The 20,015-nt window shown below is 32.1% G+C and overlaps 1 protein-coding gene across 3 annotated transcripts in view; it reads left to right on the top strand.

Moving 5' to 3' along the window:
- Positions 1–20,015, top strand: part of LOC119607760 (ubiquitin-conjugating enzyme E2 W) — a 41,043-nt gene that overhangs the window by 8,952 nt on the left and 12,076 nt on the right. Inside the window, exon 1 of one of the 3 annotated variants that reach the window (XM_037961861.1) lies at positions 7,551–7,715. The exons of 1 other annotated variant lie outside the window; for it this stretch is intronic. Coding sequence is in view for 1 of the 2 variants with exons in the window: in XM_037961863.1 (XP_037817791.1) it covers positions 7,949–7,951 (3 nt within the window). In the remaining variant the exon portion in view is untranslated. Of the gene's footprint in view, positions 1–7,550; positions 7,716–7,932; positions 7,952–20,015 lie in introns of those variants that run through there. One more of the 3 variants, XM_037961863.1, reaches the window with a different exon arrangement.

The following is a 20,015-nucleotide window of genomic DNA, read 5'->3' as shown; positions in this document are numbered from 1 at the left end:
CCATATCTTTGATTCTTCTATATTCTTTAAGGCATGTTCACTGTCTCCATTTAATGTTTTTGAAGATTTCTTCTATGTGTCCTATACCAATTTTAATAAAATACAAATCGCGTAGTGCACTCTCACTGAACGGCTGTACCAGTCCATGTACAAGCACTTTGCTGAAGTACTTGAGCTATCTAATTTCTTGCCATAGTAGCCTCGTTGCGGAATGACTGGCAGCATGGGACCAATCCCAATACAAACCCCGACAAGGAAAAAGCAATCACTTGTCTAAAGTCAATAGAAGCGGCGACCCCAACATCAGGTGAAATCAATCTTCCGGTATCTTATGCCGGAAGGTTACAACCCTTTAGATGACAAGAAAGATTGCATTATTTAAAATGCAATCCCCATCAACTAATGACCCATTCCATTGCATTCCTTAACCTCTTAAAGCAGGCGCAACCACACTACTGAGATGGCCCTGTTGACTCGGCAACATTTGGTAGTCCGAAATACCCAGCCAATTCGAACCCAATAATTACCCCGACGAGTTTAGTGGTGGTCCGCAACCATAAGTCGCGTAGTATGAAACAATATACAACCTGTTGAGATGGTAACAGCACCGATAACTTCCCTGAAGTAAAAGGTCTACTAAATCAGTACTAGTCTCCTGCCGGGCAGAGAAGTCTTTCGCGATCGTTTACCAATTACATCAGTTCCATTCTCAGATCATAAAGAACCATCTATGGAATGACATGCAACTACCAAGTGTCAACCTCAAAATTCCCTAACCTATACTGGCGCCGTACTACGCGAAGATTAAGAGATACTCAACTGGTTCAATAATCCAGCATCAGTTGCTCTATCACAGTGATATCTGTTGAGATGGCAACAGCACCGGAGAGAGAATCCAGATATATAGAGCATAGGGTACATCAGTCCTTAAACCAACATTCTCTCCCCGCGAATTTTGGTTTAAACCACATCCACTGTGTGGATCCCGAAGGAACCTCAACAAACTGACTAGCCAGGACAAGTCCTGCGGCAACTGACCACCCGTAGTGCCAGATTATATGGTGCTTTTGTTCGACCCCGTGTCGAATCATTCCAAGAAAAGAAAACGGTTCCCGAGAACCGTTAAGATCTGTCTTTCTAGGAGTAATACTTCGACCACAATTTACGCAATATAATATTATAACCAATCTTTAAAACAGGATCTTAAAGATAAATTGAAATATAGTAAGCAAAACCACTAAAGTTGGTTGCTGTAACAAAATCATTTGCTTGACAACGAATTCAGTTGTTGCAATTTTGCTTGTACAATTTTCTAAAAATTCATACTTTCTATATACATTTTTAAATTCTATCTTAAACAACATATTATGTACCTATATTGTTTACAATTGTCACATTAACTAAACATAATTGACATCTAAGGTCATATAAATAAACACGAAATATAACGCATTTTAAAATCGTTCCTTTAAAATAATCGAACTTATGCAATGGAATATTTGTCTGCATATTGTTGTAAATGAAAGTGTATGTATGTCTGAGCACTGGTCAAATACGACTGTTATATGCAACGCATATAACAAATGACCGTTAAAAAAAACACCATCAACTTGACACATGTAAATACGGAAGTTCAGCTTAAAATACAATTAGTCTACTATGGGTCTATAAATAAACCAACTAATTGCAAAAGTATGTATTTAAAGCAACAAATTGTATATCGTCACATAAACATGAAAGGTGATTACAATGTTTATTTAAACATTTTGCATGTGCATTAAATAAGTACGAAAATGGTCTTCCAGTAGGTATTTTTCGAAATTTGATAGTTATTAGCCGCCATATTGGTCTAGCTACACTTGTCTTTTATTGAGTTTGTTTTGCCAATTCAAATAGCATTCAACAACACTTGCAAACTTGTTTTACTAAGATAAAGCTGTAAACTAATCAAAATCATCTTCTACGATGTGTCCCATTTCCCAATGAATGAGTGCATCAAAAACAAAGTTGTCGAACGATAACAATCCACATGAGATCCAAGAGCGCCCAATGCATCCCAAAAAAAGTATCTGTTTGGTGTGGGCTGACGGCGTCTCTAATTAATAATGATGTTGATCAGGCCATTGTGATCAACACGAATAATACCTAGCAACCCTCAAAGCCAATGTCACCCTTACCATCGGGGAAATAGTTGCTGCAGTTTATAGTTGCATCAAACTTTCCGATTAGATATCTCAAAGAATTCCTTAAGGAGCAAGATTTAACAAAGGTTAAACCTTAATTTTGAAGCTGATAAATAAGATCATCAGTCGTGACAACAAACTTGATAAATTGAAAGGGTGATTTTTTGACATTAGGATATCTAGAAAACCTGATGTGATGGAGAATTTCTGAAAAAAAAAACATTCGGATTTAGCGCTGTTCAATCCTATGGTGTTTGCCTATCTTATTGCTTATTGTGCAAAAACTTAGTTTCTTGGACATAGTTCCTTAGAATTTACCAATCGGTGATCCTGAACGGATGTAATAACTGGAATAATATCGCTCTCAATATATTCGGACTTTGGACTTCGACAATAGTCTGACAATGAAAATATTTCAGCGTTTCACTGTCCTCTACATACGTCTGAATGCGTTCGTTCAATTAGTGACCGTTAACATTGAACTTTATTCGAATTCATTCATTCTGAGGAGGATATTCGCCCTCCTCTTGCTTGGGAGATTGGGTGTCCTACCCACTGTTTTTCCAAGTAATCGTATGGGATTCTTTCGCCAATGTATTTTTCATTTTAGCTCGTCGGTTTAACTTCCTCTTTTATATCAATAACTTTGATATTGCTTTCCTGGCTGTAGGAAAATATGTTAATGTTTATTGGCGACATATTCAATTCAATCTATAATAGCACGACTTCCACCTTGAAGCTAGTGTGTTGGTTAGGTAGACTATAGTATATATCGGATTCCGGGTTTTCAATGTAGATCACCAGACCCCTTTTATCTCTCAATTTAGAGTCATCTGTGTAACGATAGATATCTATTGGCGCCATATTCAATCTAATCCATTTTACACATTCCGTGATAGCACGACTTCCGCCTGGATGCAAGTGTGTTGGTTAGGTAGACTATAGTATATATCGGATTCCGGGTTTTCAATATATATCACCAGACCCCTTTTGTCTCTCAATTATCACGGAATGTGTAAAATGGATTAGATTGAATATGGCGCCAATAGATATCTATCGTTACACAGATGACTCTAAGCACGACTTCCGCCTGAATGCAAGTGTGTTGGTTAGGTAGACTATAGTATATATCGGATTCCAGGTTTTCAATGTAGTTCACCAGACCCTTATTTTCTCTTTTTTTGTCTCAGATTCCTGCAGGGCTTTGCTCTAATTATCCACTTTATCTTCTATCTGGTATCAACGTCTCACAATTTCTTTTTCCAATATGAAAGCGGGCTCGCCTAGTGCTTGTATACACCGTTATGAAATGTCCAGTATACATTTGCTGTAACAAGCTTTGGGGTTTTGTAACCGGCTTTGTTTTTATAAAATACCAAAAAGTTGACTTAGCAGTTTTACGCGCTAAGCTAATTATATTATTCTAAGTTGCAAATCGAAAGGCAAATTAAGCATGCCACCACTAAGTCTCAGTAAAAGTCAAAAGTAAAAAATCTGTGTGTATAAATAAATAGTAGTATAAACTTTTACATTTCAGCTGTGTGGGCGGTAAAAGTGAAATGGTTATTTTCAATCCACAACAAGTGTTGTTGTACTGCACTATTCGTTACGTTATTATTTTGTTTACAACATGTAAACAAAAATCAAAATACAAAAAAAATAAAACGAAATTTTATGTAATTTAACCTTAAAAGCAAATAGTAACTAAATATCATACATGGGAGTAGTTAATTATATCGACTAATTAATTGACGATTTCATTAGCATTAAATTGAAAAAAATTATAATTATTTTTTTTCATTAGCATTATTTTGTCTAATGGTAATGGTTTTTAATGAAACGATTTCATTAGTAATTATTTAAAAATAAATTTTCATTACCATTATTCAATGGATTTTAAAAATTTTCGAACATTAGTTCGAATTTCGAAATTAATTTCGAATATCCGAACATTATAATGTATTGTCAGTAGGTGAAATTATGTATGCCAAATTTCAGCACATTCGGACTAGAAGAACTAGTTTTAACAGCTTTAAAATTTTTTCGAACACGAGTTCGAATTTTCGAAATTTTTTTTTTAGGTTTTATGACACAGAGATTAATTTAAAAACATTAAAAAATTTTCGAAAATAACTTCGAACTTAATTTCGAATATTCGAACATCAGATGTACTTATGACTGCAAAATTTCAGCCAATTTGGGCTACGGGAACTGGTTTTAAAAGCTTTCAAACCTCGAATCTTCGAAAAATTTTCCTTAATATATTTTTCGACAATTATAAATACTAATTAAATTCGTTTTGAAAATTCATTATCAAATTCATTACCATTATCAAAAAAAGTTATAATGAAAAAAATATAATTTTCATTAAATGGTACTTAAAATATTTTTCATTACAATTTTTTCTATAAATGGTAATGAAATTTTAATGCTTAATGAAAAATTCCCATGTATGCTAAATATATAACAACACTTGAAGGGATTACTAAGGAATCACAAAAAAGAGAAAGAAAATTATTTAGTAATTACTTTAATTTAAAATTGTTTTTTCAGGAATCCCCATTTTCACCTGATTATTATAGATTTTAAGCAAATAGCATTATTAGCATAATCATTATTATAAAGCGTCTTTATTTTTATTTCTCTTACTTTGAATGACTAAGTATTAAAGTCTAAACTATGCAAAAATATACACATTTTTTTAATAATAAAAATAATACACAAATATATCTAGCTGACTGCTTGATTGTTTGTGTCTTTGAAACTTATTAAGAAAATCTGTTACTCATTGTTTGATTTCTACAAACAATTATTGTTTAACACTCTCTTATATCGTCATCTTTTAATATTTTAAATTCTCTTTAATAAACAAAATAGTGATGCATGAATTGTTTATCTAAAAAAGTACTATTTGTGATGTTAAAAGTACCAGATTTGTTAATTATTAAAAAAAAATAAAATTTTATAAAGATTAAACGTTTTTAATGTCAAAATGAGACATTAAGCGGTTGGAAATGAGTCACAGTTAGATGGAATCAAAATATATTTTTCTGATAAATCTGTTATAAATAGGTGAACCATTAACAACTTTTGAGTTATGTTCTGAGGAGGTTAGACCGATAACTGTTTGGCTTCGGAAAGTTTTGCGTCTCATTGTTCTATTGTATTACTCCAGTTCCATGTTATATGTTTACTGTATTAACCGTCTTATGGAAACCATTTAAACTCAATCTCTTAACTGATCAAACTTGGTGGCAAGAAAAAGCTGATTAAGTTTGGTTCACAGATGGGTCCAAACAAATAAACGGCGAAACGAGAGCGGGCATTTGTGGCCCTAATTTCCAAAATGCCATCGCCATTGGACACTATCCTTCAATATAGGAGGTGCTAGGGAGTGCGTTAGGAGAAGAACCAAGGGATTAAAAATTTTTATAATGTCGGATAGACAAGCATTACTCAAGGCCTTATTGTCATATGAGGTAAGTTCGGCTGTTGTAATGGACTGCTTAACTTCACTCTAGGAGTGAAACTGACTTTGTGTTAGATACCTGACCATGAGGGTCACTTTGGCAATGAAAGGGCAGACTGCCTAGCAAATAGGGGCGCTCGTCGCCACCTACTCAGCCCTGAGCCCTTCTTTGGCATTTCCCGAGGATATGCCAAAGCTAAATGTGACTCTTGGGCGAAATCTGAATTTATTCGCCATTGGGAAGCAATACCAGGGCTCAGACAGACAAAACGTTTCATTACACTATCAAAGGGAAAATCCCAGAAGCTATTAGCGCTCAATAATAGCGAACTCAGAGTACTAACGGGATTACTTACTGGAGATTGTGGTCTCAGATACCATCAATTTATTCTAGGCAACTCTTCAACGAATCTATACAGATTCTGTGGCCTACAAGAGGAAACCTCAGAACATATCTTATGTAACTGCCCAACATTAGGGTCTCGCAGAGCTAAGATCTTGGGAGCTGCCTTGCTAACCCCAAAAGACATCTTCAACCTCTCACCAACTAAACCAGTTACCTTCGTGCGTTAACTAAAACTTGTATGGTTAACCTATGGGCTGCACAAAATATCCACACATAGGTCGCAGTGCTTTGTGCCCCTTCAATCTAATATAATACTCTACAATCGTCCGAAACCGTTCGTACAATTGTTTTAGTCACTTAGAAAAAGTAACATTATACTAACATCGGCTCATTCTGAGGAGGATATTCATCCTCCTCCCTTCGTCTCCCATAGGATCTCTCTACCCACCACATACATATAAGGTTCCTTTCGGAAAATGAATTTAAGGTAAACTTCTTAGACTACTATATATAACTTCTATTTGAGAGAAATTAGTTTATTTTCAATAGATCGTTTAATAAAATTGTATTAAAATCAAATTTTCTTAATTTTATCGATTTCTGTAAATGTTGTTCCAAAATTGTTGTTAGTCAGAAACGCATTCTATCAAATTCTGTAGAGTTGAGTTCATAATCGATTCAAGTCCCCTCTTTCTAAAGGGGGGATTATTAATCTCATATTATTATAAATTATGGGCTAAAATGGTGTTGTAGGACCTTGACCGCACATACATTAGGCGTTATTTCTCGATTTATGTAAATGTTGGTCCATAATTGAAGGTAGTCAGAATTGAAGGCCATCTTTCGAAGGACATTCTATTAAATTCTTTAGAGTTGAGTTCATAATTGATTCAAGTCCCATAGTAGGCCACTTCCTTAAGGCACTGTAATGATCATTAATCTTATTTTATTATAAATTTTGGGATAAAATGGCGTTGTAGGACTTCGACCTACATTAGGCGTTATTTCCGAAATCAATTTAAGATTATAACTTAAATCTCATAAACTTGTGTTCTACCAAAGAATATTTATTACAAGAATACGCATATCGACGTGCGGGTTTCTTTATATATCACGACCCGCTATTGGTTCTACTTTTTCGCTTAGCATTTAAAGTCTATAGGAGACTCTCACTTACTCTCTTTCTCTTTAAGCTTTCAAGAGTGTCAAAACTTATCGTCCATCACTTATATGACTAATTAAATAAGAATTACATAAAAGGCTCTATTTTTTACCTAAAACGGAAAATGCAAAATTCATTTTGTTTACCCATTTTTCCCCCAAATAACCAAAACAATTAAATTAAGTACCTACAAGCAAACAACTATTTAAAAAAAATAATCCTCAATGTTGGAGAAAAATAAACACATTATTTTTTTATTGCAATTTTTATTCTTGGTCTTGTATTGTTTTATTTAATTTAAATTTTGTTTTCTGTTTTCTCTTTTGCCTTTTGATGATCATGTGTATGAGTGGGTCTGTGCTGCCTAGCGGTTTTTATTATTATTTTTATTTAGCGGGAGTTTACAAGCTGGTCTGTGACCACTTTGGCATCAGTTAGCTTTGGCACGCGAGTTCGTCTGGTGTTGTTTTTATGGTTTATTTTAAATACCAAATAAAATAAAAGAAATAAACATAATTTCGAGAAATATTAAAACTTTTCGTGTAATTTATAACGGTATATATACATTTAAATAAAAAAACAAATTACCAAGAAAAAATATAGTGAAAAAAAATAATACGAAACACAAAATGCTTTATTAAATTAAACAAATCGTTTTTGGTTTTGCCACACTTTAGTGGTAAATAAAACTCAATGAACTCCATATTGGAAAACAAGTTGCAAATTTGTAATACTGTGTTAAATACCTTTATTTATTAAAGTTTTTAATAAATACTTTTACTGCAACTATGGTTAGTAATAAGCAGGGTAATTATTGTATAAGGGGTTTTGAAGTGCTCTGGAGCGAATAACTCTGGATTCAATCCATTTGGATAATATATCATAGACCCGATAAAACAATTATTTTTTAAAATTAAATTATTTTGAAAATTACAAAAATTAGTTGTTTTTGGTACAATTTACCGGTTTTTTGGTTTTTACAAAACCAGTCTTAATACAATAACTATAATTCCATATCCATATTATCTTTAAATCCTTGATCTTTTCGGCATCGTTATATTAAAATTTATTAATTTTAAATATGCAATTAACTGCGATTTTATTGAAAAAATATCTGAAGTCATCATTGTGAAAGCAAGTTGTTCAGGTGTTACATTTTAATTTCAAAGTATTAAGATTTAATTACTTTTTCGCAGGCATATATATCTATACACTTGTGGGTAACTAATTAAGGGCAATAATTCAAAATTCCAAAATTTTTACACATAATCCATAATAAATTAATAAAGAATATAATTAAACGAAAAGAGCACAATAGGAAGTTGGTAGAGTTGTAGAATGTTAGTACGGTGGTCGTGGGAATACACCGGAAAGAAACGCAAAACAGTCCCCATAGTGGCCTAGATGTATTTCTTCCGATCTGATGTAATATAATTTCCATTTTATTCATATTCAAAAACTAATTTTACAAAATCTGATAAGATCTATTTGTTGAATCACAACATCAATACTAAATATAATTCTGGTAAAACAAGCAGTTCCGTATGACATCACAGGGCTTTTGAAATCTTATTTCTAAACTTTGTTTATGTATTTCAAAATTTTATTGTTTGTACTAGCAACATCTGTGACTAATTAACTGCATGTAGCTGTAAATTAAATAAGTTGTTAAGATATTGTAAAATGGACTTGACGTAAAGAATATGCATAAATTAATTTATTTAAAAATGTATTTAAAAAAAACAATTAGAGAAATAAACAAAAAATTCCATTTAAATACAAACATTTAAATATACAAATATTTCATAATAATGCATTATTCAGACATGACTAAATATTAATCGTTCAGATACTAGGGTTATATTATTTTGTTAGAAAGTTTATCTTATAGTTATCAGTTGAAATAGTTTAAATGGTAATAAACATTTCAAATGCTATAACTGTCAGACATTCCATTAAACAGTTAAGAAGTTATGATCGAGCAAAGTAGACATATTATACCCTACATCAGTGATTGCACCAAGACCTAGTATGGGTGCTCGATCCTATAATAGAACGACTCTCCCAAAATTATGTTATTATGAAACTTATTTATGTAGGTCTAATCTTAATACCGATACTCATTCGAATTGCATAAACAGTATAGCGATTTCCAGCCAAGATCAATAATAGTATTTTTTATAACTAAAAATTTATGTATTTTTACATCTATTTATCTTACACAGCTTTACAGAGTATAGAATATATATAGAATCTGTGGTCCAAATTTCCAAAAAGGCATCCCATTTCCAAGTGGACATTTACGCCATTATCATATGCTGTAGGGAGTGTTTGGGAAGAATGTTAAGGGGATTAAAAGTATTCGTGATGTCGGATAGTCAAGCGTCAATTAAGGCCTTACTATTTCATGAAATTTGGTTGGAAGTTGACTTTACGCCATGATTTCCTGTGCAAGTGAGGCGCACGGTACTCATTCATCGAACGATAGATAGATAGATAGATAGATAGATAGATAGATAGATAGATAGATAGATAGATAGATAGATAGATAGATAGATAGATAGATAGATAGATAGATAGATAGATAGATAGATAGATTGATAGATAGATAGATAGATAGATAGATAGATAGATAGATAGATAGATAGATAGATAGATAGATAGATAGATAGATAGATAGATAGATAGATAGATAGATAGATAGATAGATAGATAGATAGATAGATAGATAGATAGATAGATAGATAGATAGATAGATAGATAGATAGATAGATAGATAGATAGATAGATAGATAGATAGATAGATAGATAGCTTAGCTTAGCTTAGCTTAACTTAGTTAGTTAGTTAGTTAGTTAGTAGTATTTAGTTAGTTATTTAGTTAGTTAGTTAGTAGTAGTTAGTTAGTTTAGTTAGTTAGTAGTTAGTTAGTTAGTAGTTAGTTAGTTAGTTAGTTAGTTAGTTAGTTAGTTAGTTAGTTAGTTAGTTAGTTAGTAGTTAGTTAGTTAGTAGTTAGTTAGTTAGTTAGTGAGTTAGTTAGTTAGTTAGTGAGTTGTAGTTAGTTAGTAGTTAGTTAGTTAGTTAGTTAGTTAGTTAGTTAGTTAGTCGTAGTTAGTAGTTAGTTAGTTAGTTAGTTAGTAGTTAGTAGTTAGTTAGTAGTTAGTTAGTTAGTTAGTTAGTTAGTTAGTTAGTAGTTAGTTAGTTAGTAGTTAGTTAGTTAGTAGTTAGTTAGTTAGTTAGTTAGTAGTAGTTAGTTAGTTAGTTAGTTAGTTAGTTAGTTAGTTAGTAGTTAGTTAGTTAGTTAGTTAGTTAGAGTAGTTAGTTAGTTAGTAGTTAGTTAGTAGTTAGTAGTAGTTAGTTAGTTAGTAGTTAGTTAGTTAGTTAGTTAGTTAGTTAGTTAGTTAGTAGTAGTTAGTTAGTTAGTTAGTTAGTAGTTAGTTAGTTAGTTAGTGTTAGTTAGTTAGTTAGTTAGTTAGTTAGTAGTTAGTTAGTTAGTGTTAGTAGTAGTAGTTAGTAGTTAGTTAGTTAGTTAGTTAGTTAGTTAGTTAGTTAGTAGTTAGTTAGTTAGTAGTTAGTTAGTTAGTAGTTAGTTAGTTAGTTAGTTGTTAGTTAGTTAGTTAGTAGTAGTTAGTTAGTTAGTTGTTAGTTAGTTAGTTAGTTAGTTAGTTAGTAGTTAGTTAGTTAGTTAGTTAGTTAGTAGTTAGTTAGTTAGTTAGTTAGTTAGTTAGTAGTTAGTTAGTTAGAAGGCACATTATGCTTTACTCCTTCGACTCTCAGCATTACATCTTTATTTCCCCATGGAACTTAAAACTAACTTGTTCCAACTTTTATAGAGATTACTGCACAAACAGCCATAAGTATCTCTGTTGTAATGCATTCCGGGTGACATTCGTATCAGAACTAGAAAAATTATGGACCCCTTTCAAACATTTTGATCTCGATTTGTGTTTGGGCCGAAAATCATATGTGCCAAATTTCATAGAATTGATAACATTCCAATTCCAATTTAAATAAATCAAAACGTATGGAATACCTAAGTTCTGTTTAGTAAAAAATTGCAATGTTTTAATTTTAGACTTAAACGAGTTAAGGATTTTTTTTTTATTTGCAACAAATATAAATATTTATGTTTGCAATATTAATAAACATTCATATAAATAACAATTCAATAAAATACAAATATTTAATAAAAATATAAGATTAATTATTGTTCTGGCAAAATATATATACAAATAAATCTGCTTTTATTTCCAGTATTTTTTATGGGCTGTTATGAACTTTCCATTCGTTACATGAACCGTAAACATAAATAAATATTTGCTTTGTTTAATAAATTATTATTTTATAAAGTTAACAGAAAAAGAACAACAACAAGCATTATAATATTAACAATTACTACAACAATGATTATAAAAGAATTAAGTGGTAAAATACACAATATTTCTTTGTTCGATCCCTTGTCTTTGTGAGTTCCGTTCCGTCTGTGTTAAATGAAATAATGTAATTACTTTGCTTTTTTTACAGGGCTGACTGACTGAGTGACAGATAGTATTTGATTTTTTATTTTCATTACAAGAAAAAAATATAATGCTTTGCACAGAACATATCCGTCAATTTTCAATCATTTGAACACGTTTAATTTTCTTTAGTTTGAGTAAATCAATTGGCATAAATATGTACATATATTGAATAATTTAGAAAATTTTTATAAGAAATTTAATATTTCAAACAGTTTTCGCTGTACTAATTTTTTTATTTTATTAGAAACCCTAACTGAACGTTATGTTCAAAATAGCTGACTTGCAAAAATTAAAAAAAAACAAAAATAATTCAATAATTGAAATCACTCAAAGCCAAACGAGTGAGCGATATGTCTGTTTATATAGTACATTTCATATTTCAAACATTGTTTATAAATAATTGATTTTTGTTTTTATTATTTTAAACAAATTTATTAGCAAAAACCATAAACATTTAAAACTAAAAACTATTTGTTTTAAATCGTTTTGAAAATGAATTTAGGATAAAACAAAAAAGAATCATACATTCGTCTGTGCCGAATATTATTCACCCATCATTATAATATGCGATGACTATAGTCTAGGCTAGACTATAGACTAGACTATAGACTAGACTATAGACTAGACTAAAGACTAGACTATAGACTAGACTATAGACTAGACTATAGACTAGTCTATAGTCTAGTCTATAGTCTAGTCTATAGTCTAGACTAGACTAGACTATAGACTAGACTATAGACTAGACTATAGACTAGACTATAGTCTAGACTATAGACTAGACTATAGACTAGACTATAGACTAGACTATAGACTAGACTAGACTATAGACTAGACTATAGACTAGACTATAGACTAGACTATAGACTAGACTATAGACTAGACTATAGACTAGACTATAGACTAGACTATAGACTAGACTATAGACTAGACTATAGACTAGACTATAGACTAGACTATAGACTAGACTATAGACTAGACTATAGACTAGACTATAGACTAGACTATAGACTAGACTATAGACTAGACTATAGACTAGACTATAGACTAGACTATAGACTAGACTATAGACTAGACTATAGACTAGACTATAGACTAGACTATAGACTAGACTATAGACTAGACTATAGACTAGACTATAGACTAGACTAGACTATAGACTAGACTAGACTATAGACTAGACTATAGACTAGACTATAGACTAGACTATAGACTAGACTATAGACTAGACTATAGACTAGACTATAGACTAGACTATAGACTAGACTATAGACTAGACTATAGACTAGACTATAGACTAGACTATAGACTAGACTATAGACTAGACTATAGACTAGACTATAGACTAGACTATAGACTAGACTATAGACTAGACTATAGACTAGACTATAGACTAGACTATAGACTATACTATAGACTAGCTATAGACTAAACTATAGACTAGACTATAGACTAGACTATAGACTAGACTAGACTAGACTAGACTATAGACTAGACTAGACTAGACTAGACTAGACTAGACTATAGACTAGACTAGACTAGACTAGACTATAGACTAGACTAGACTATAGACTAGACTAGACTAGACTAGACTAGACTAGACTAGACTAGACTATAGACTATAGACTATAGACTAGACTAGACTATAGACTAGACTAGACTATCGACTAAACTATAGACTAGACTATAGACTAGACTATAGACTAGACTATAGACTAGACTATAGACTAGACTATAGACTGGACTATAGACTAGACTATAGACTAGACTATAGACTATAGACTAGACTAGACTATAGACTAGACTATAGACTAGACTAGACTAGACTATAGACTAGACTAGACTAGACTAGACTACTAGACTAGACTAGACTAGACTAGACTAGACTAGACTAGACTAGACTAGACTAGACTAGACTAGACTAGACTAGACTAGACTAGACTATAGACTATAGACTATAGACTATAGACTATAGACTATAGACTATAGACTAGACTAGACTAGACTAGACTAGACTAGACTAGACTAGACTAGACTAGACTAGACTAGACTAGACTAGACTAGACTAGACTAGGACTATAGACTATAGACTATAGACTATAGACTATAGACTATAGACTATAGACTATAGACTATAGACTATAGACTATAGACTATAGACTATAGACTATAGACTAATAGACTAATAGACTAGACTAGACTAGACTATAGACTATAGACTAGACTATAGACTAGACTAGACTAGACTATAGACTAGACTATAGACTAGACTATAGACTAGACTATAGACTAGACTATAGACTAGACTATAGACTAGACTATAGACTAGACTATAGACTAGACTATAGACTAGACTATAGACTAGACTATAGACTAGACTATAGACTAGACTATAGACTAGACTATAGACTAGACTATAGACTAGACTATAGACTAGACTATAGACTAGACTATAGACTAGACTATAGACTAGACTATAGACTAGACTATAGACTAGACTATAGACTAGACTATAGACTAGACTATAGACTAGACTATAGACTAGACTATAGACTAGACTATAGACTAGACTATAGACTAGACTATAGACTAGACTATAGACTAGACTATAGACTAGACTATAGACTAGACTATAGACTAGACTATAGACTAGACTATAGACTAGACTAGACTAGACTATAGACTAGACTATAGACTAGACTATAGACTAGACTATAGACTAGACTATAGACTATAGACTAGACTATAGACTAGACTATAGACTAGATTATAGACTAGACTATAGACTAGACTATAGAATAGACAACGTTATTACATTTCTCATGTACAGAAACACACTTTTCTGCTGTTACAACCATTTTTACAATATGTTACATACATACCGACATAGTAAATACACCTACTACTTTTTGGTTTCTCGATATACAGATATATTTTAAAATATTCTTTAAGGAAATAAATATCGCGTGTGATTTGTTTTGTATTCGCTCAATAATTATTAGATTTTAGTTTGTGTTGAGAATTTTTAATTAGTCCCGCCAACAAGCATCCCCTAATGTTATAGCGTCACTTTGTTTCACGAGACTTCTCTTTTTTAATGGAAAATTTGCGCTATGCATATTAATTATTTTAATAATAGATTTTTAATAAAAAATCACCACAAATTTCAACAAGTACGTAAATACACATTCAATATTTCTCAAATTGAAGTCAATTTATTGAAAGATGTCAATATTTTTGTATTCCGAAATATAATAGTTTTTATATGAATTACGGGTATTTTTATACATATGTATTTTCCCTAATGAATTATGAACAAAAGTGATTTTTTGAAAAAGGCTTTATATGGGGGTCAAATCTGGGCCAATCGTCATACATATTGGTGAAGAGATTTATGCCGATTTTCATCGTGATCCTAATGTTTGTAAGTGAATTATGGACGTTTAATAAATCTGAAGGGGACTTGGATCTAATGAAGGCCGATCAATACGAAAATTTACAATATCATTCAGACTTTTGTCATGGTAATGACATTTTTTTGTCATTACCATGACAGTTTCACTGTTCTCTGAGGTGGCTTCTCAAACTCTTCTCCCTCGTCATATTGCATTCGTTATATCAAGTATATTCACACTTTTTTGCCGATTATTTCCGAGTGGACTGGTACTCATTTATACAAAACTTAGCTTTGGAAGAGTATATGGTTAAGCCTTTCTTACAGACCAATACGGTCTCAGATTTAACCTTATCACCTCATATCGCTATAATTGTCTTTTGGCTGTCGGTGAATATGTTAACATCTGTTAGTGCCAAATCTATTTATACATTCCTCTATTGCACGGACTTTGCCTGGGCACTAGTGTTGTGATTTGCTCTAAAATTCCGCTTGACCATGATATTCTAACTGGGATCAGTGCGTTAAAGTTTCTCACAAATTCTGTCTCAGTTATGCGCTCTGGCATGTCCGATGTTTGTGTAAAGACTTCAACACAAATATAAACGGTAACCAACAAATCTTAAGTGTAGTGCCTCTAATTAAATTCCTCTGAGTGTAATGACAGCTGTATTGTTTTATTTAAAATGCAATCGCATAAATACATATTTGATTAATGAAATTTGCTTTGTTTTTAATTTACTAAAAAGTTTCGATTTTTATTAAAATAATAGAAAATTTTATGTTAAAACAAGAACATAAATTACATGCAGTCAACAACATTTAATAAAAAAACAGACTATAAATAAATGGCGATAAAATAATAGTTTTATTAAAAGGAATATAAATATTGAGTCATTAAATGAAAGTTAAATAATAGTTTTTATTTTTTGAACGTAACAATATAATATTTAGTAACTGTTTTAGAAACCAATTACATAATATTAAGTAATTAATGTGACAGCTGTGATATACAGTTTATACAGCAAAATTTTTAAATAAACAATTTATTGTGTTAAATAATAAGAAAATCCGGTAGAATATATTAAATAGGAATTATTACTTACTCTTTGAATAAACATGAGCGTTATATAACTTAAATATTTAATCTAAAATCTTAAAACGTGTAGTAAATATTATAATAATACTAATCTCTAGTTGTTTTTCATTATTATACGATTTAGAAAATTTTCATTATAAACTTTGTACAACTAATTACATGTTTTTCTTCGAACAATTTTTATTCTATTTAAATATATCAATATTAATGTCATTATCACCAATATAAGGCAATTTCTTTAATGAATTTTTGCAATACAAGTGTGAAAAAATACATTAAATGCAATTGAAAAGTAAAATAGTATATTTATTTTGAAGTAAATTGAAAATAATGCTGTGAATGAACTTTTGTCGGTCAGCTTTTAGATTTTGGCACATTAATGAGTGCGTCTTTTTTTGCATTTAGTTATTTTTCGTAGGGTTTTCATGTTGAGCAATGATTCTAAAATGGGTCAGATTACTGATACATATTTTATATTTTTTAACGCTGGAACACTTTTTATATCATTGTTTTTTTCGAAATTAGATTCAAATACCTTCGGTACGATATTCCAGATATTACATCCCTCTGGAACACTGATTGGAAAAAATGCTAAAAACAAATACGTGCTGTGATCACTTTGATTCTAAATCGCACTAAAATCAAGTAATTTGTCGATATCGGATTTCTACGTCCAGGACATTGAGATTCTAAATATCGGACGATAATACTTTCATTTATCACTATATATATCGAACTATTAAGTTCGAAAAGAAATACATTAGTTCTTTTCGAACGTCAATATTTTGTTGTTTGCTTCACAGGATTATAATAGTTTCTATGTGTTTGTGCTGACTTTTATAACACCTGAACCACATTATGGTATTGGCACAGAACCTGTTTGTGAGACGACTAAGCTTTGTCTGTCCATCAATGTAATTAAATATTTGCCCAAAGTACCAGATTATATGGCTCTCTGGTTCGGCCCCAAGTTAAATAATTCCAGGGAAATGCCAAGGTAACATTTGACATCACCAGTTTATTGTCCCGACAGACTAGAGGTACTACAAGCATCATTCTTCATCCGCAATCATACCAAGATGGGTGAAATTCATCAATGTAACATGCCCCGGGAGAGCCTATTTTTCAATATTCAATTTTTATCTTAAGTAGAGTCGATCTCTTAATCATGATTGCTTTAAACGCTTTCATATATGGCTCAATATTTTAAATCAGATTCTGTTGGTTTATTTATTTTAATGATATTTTTTAACTTTTCTACCGAATATAGAAAAGCGCGAATATGGTGTATTTGTATTCCCTTAAACGTCGATGCATTGAATCATCCTTTCACATTATGCGGAATAATTTTGAGATCCTAAGTACATCTAAAGAGTTTTTAGGAACCAGTTCTTCGGCACTAATTACACATTACTTCTGCATTAGTTGCTAAATATCTTCTTCGACTCTATAATTTTTCCACAAAACCAATTCTGAAGCTGAAAATTTCGAACATAGTTCAATGATTTCAATTCCAAACTAGGAAAAATTCGACAAGGAGTCAATGCATCCGAAAAAACAGTAATTTCAACTAACGTCTAACCACCTGGCTGACTCTAATTTGTCTTTTGTCAGTCATAATTCGAGTCTCAGTTTGAGAACAACTTTCTCGTCATCGCCATTATTTTTTAAGAATTTTTTTAGTTTTGTATTTGTTGTCTGACTTTAAACAGAATTGCTTCTCTCTCGGACTTGTGTGATACAGACATTGTATAACTGTACAGTTTTACATTGTTTTTATTGATCTCGTGGTGTCGTTTTACCTCGAAGTAAGGTTATATTTTGATTGGTTATGGTCATAGAATTCTCAAACCGTTTATAAGCTAGTGTTGACCATTAAAACTCAACAGTTTATAGCCTGGCTTCCCAGCTTCCTTTATAAAGAAATAGGTCAACTTGAAGGTTTTCGAATGTATTATTTGTAAACGTCGTCTCTTATGTGTCCCCTTTGTAAACGAGAGCGGGGGCAGTCGTCACTTTGCAATCCCCAAGTAATCCAAAAAGTGGACACTTAAAAAAAGTTTATTGTCATGCATTGAATTCCCCCGGGGGCATGTTACCTTGGTGATATCTCCATCTTGGTGTTATTGCGATATCCCGGGGAAAAGACGTGCTACCAATACCTCTAGTCTGCGGGGACCATAAACTGGTGATGATAAAATATATCCTCGACATTTCCTTAGAATGATTTGACATGGGGTTCAATCAGAGCACCATACAATCTGGCACTATTGGTGGCCAGTTGTCAGCAAGACGTGTCCTGACTGGTCAGTTGGTTGAGGTTCCTTCGGGATCCACGTAGTGGCTGTGGTTTAAACCCAAATTCGCGGGGAGAGAATGTTGGTTTAAGGACTGATATATCCTATGCCATATATGTCTGAATTCTCTCTCCGGTGCTGTTGCCATCTCAACAGATGTTACTGGGTGATGTGACAGAGCAACTTTTGCTGGATTCCTGAACCCGTAGAGTATCTCTTACTATTCACGTAGTTGGAGAAAGATTCCTCAACCCGACAGAAGAATAATACTGATTCAGGGAAGTTCTTAGTGCTATTGCCATCTCAACAGGATGTATATTGTTTCATGCTACGCGACTTATGGTTGAGGCCTACCACTCAATTTGTCGGGGTAATTATTGGGTTCGAATTGACTTTAGAAATTCCTAAATCCTTTGTCACATTATCTGACATACATTTATTCTGATTTATTGACTGGATATTTCGGACTACCAAATACGTCTCTTGGTGCTGTTGGCGAATCAACAGAGCCTTCTCAGTAGTGTGGTTGCACGGGCTTTAAAAGGTTAAGGAATGCACTGGAATGGGTCATTGATGGGAATTGCATTTTAAATAATGCAAAAGGGTGGTCACCTTTCGGTTTACCGGAAGATTGATTTTATGTGATGTTGAGGTAGTCTACCCTTCTATTGACTTTAGACCAGTGATTGCTCTTTTCTTCTCGGCATTTGCTTAGCTGCCTGTCATTCCGCAACGGGACTGCTATGGCAAGAGATTAGATAGCTCGCGTACTTCAGCAAACAGCTTGTACATGACTATGCCACCTGAGTTCTTCACAGAAGGATTCAGAGGCGCGTGGCAGACCGTCTCAAGTCTACCCAGTGGATGAAAAGACTACCGTGAAATAAAGCCGTCAAAGCAAGTATCCATCTTGTCATGCATAGACTCCTTTAGATACGCATTCTGACTATCTGTTTGTAATCTACGGAATGACGTTAGAATTTCTTATAGGACAAGCACATAACTAGTCATCTGGGTAGCTGATGGCTAGGGTTAACTCTAAGTGGTAGGTTAAAGAATTAGTTTGGAACTGTCCCGCCAAAATCCTGGGTAGTTGCAGAACTAATACTAATAACTTATTCTCGTTAATGGTTTTTCTAGAATGCCCACAACTGTATTACATTTTCTGTATAGGAGTCTTTAGTCTATATTGAGTGGATGATGATAATTAATCATAGAAAACAAATAGTAATTTGATACCTCTTATAAATATAATTAAATTTTTTAATTTAATTCTAAAGTGATTTATTTTTTAATTGTGAATTTTATTTTCTATGAAATACTAAATAAACATATTCACTATTTACAACAAAACGGTCATATTATAAAATATTTCGGACTAAACAGGAACTAGAAAATATTCCCCTATAGTTAAGTGGTAAATATTTTATTAAAAATCTGCTGGAAATATATAAAAATCTAGTATATATTTATATAATAAGGGATTTGGAAAAAAATTTTGAGTTATGACAGTTTTGTGGTAAATGCACAATATGTACTTTTATATAGAA

The sequence above is a fragment of the Lucilia sericata genome, unplaced genomic scaffold (assembly GCF_015586225.1).
Source record: "Lucilia sericata isolate MDLA Ls3-8-SP2 unplaced genomic scaffold, ASM1558622v1 Contig000745F_arrow, whole genome shotgun sequence".
Taxonomy (NCBI): domain Eukaryota; kingdom Metazoa; phylum Arthropoda; class Insecta; order Diptera; family Calliphoridae; genus Lucilia; species Lucilia sericata.
The sequence above is the reverse complement of the archived record's forward strand: the minus strand, read 5'-3'. Positions and strand labels throughout refer to the sequence as shown.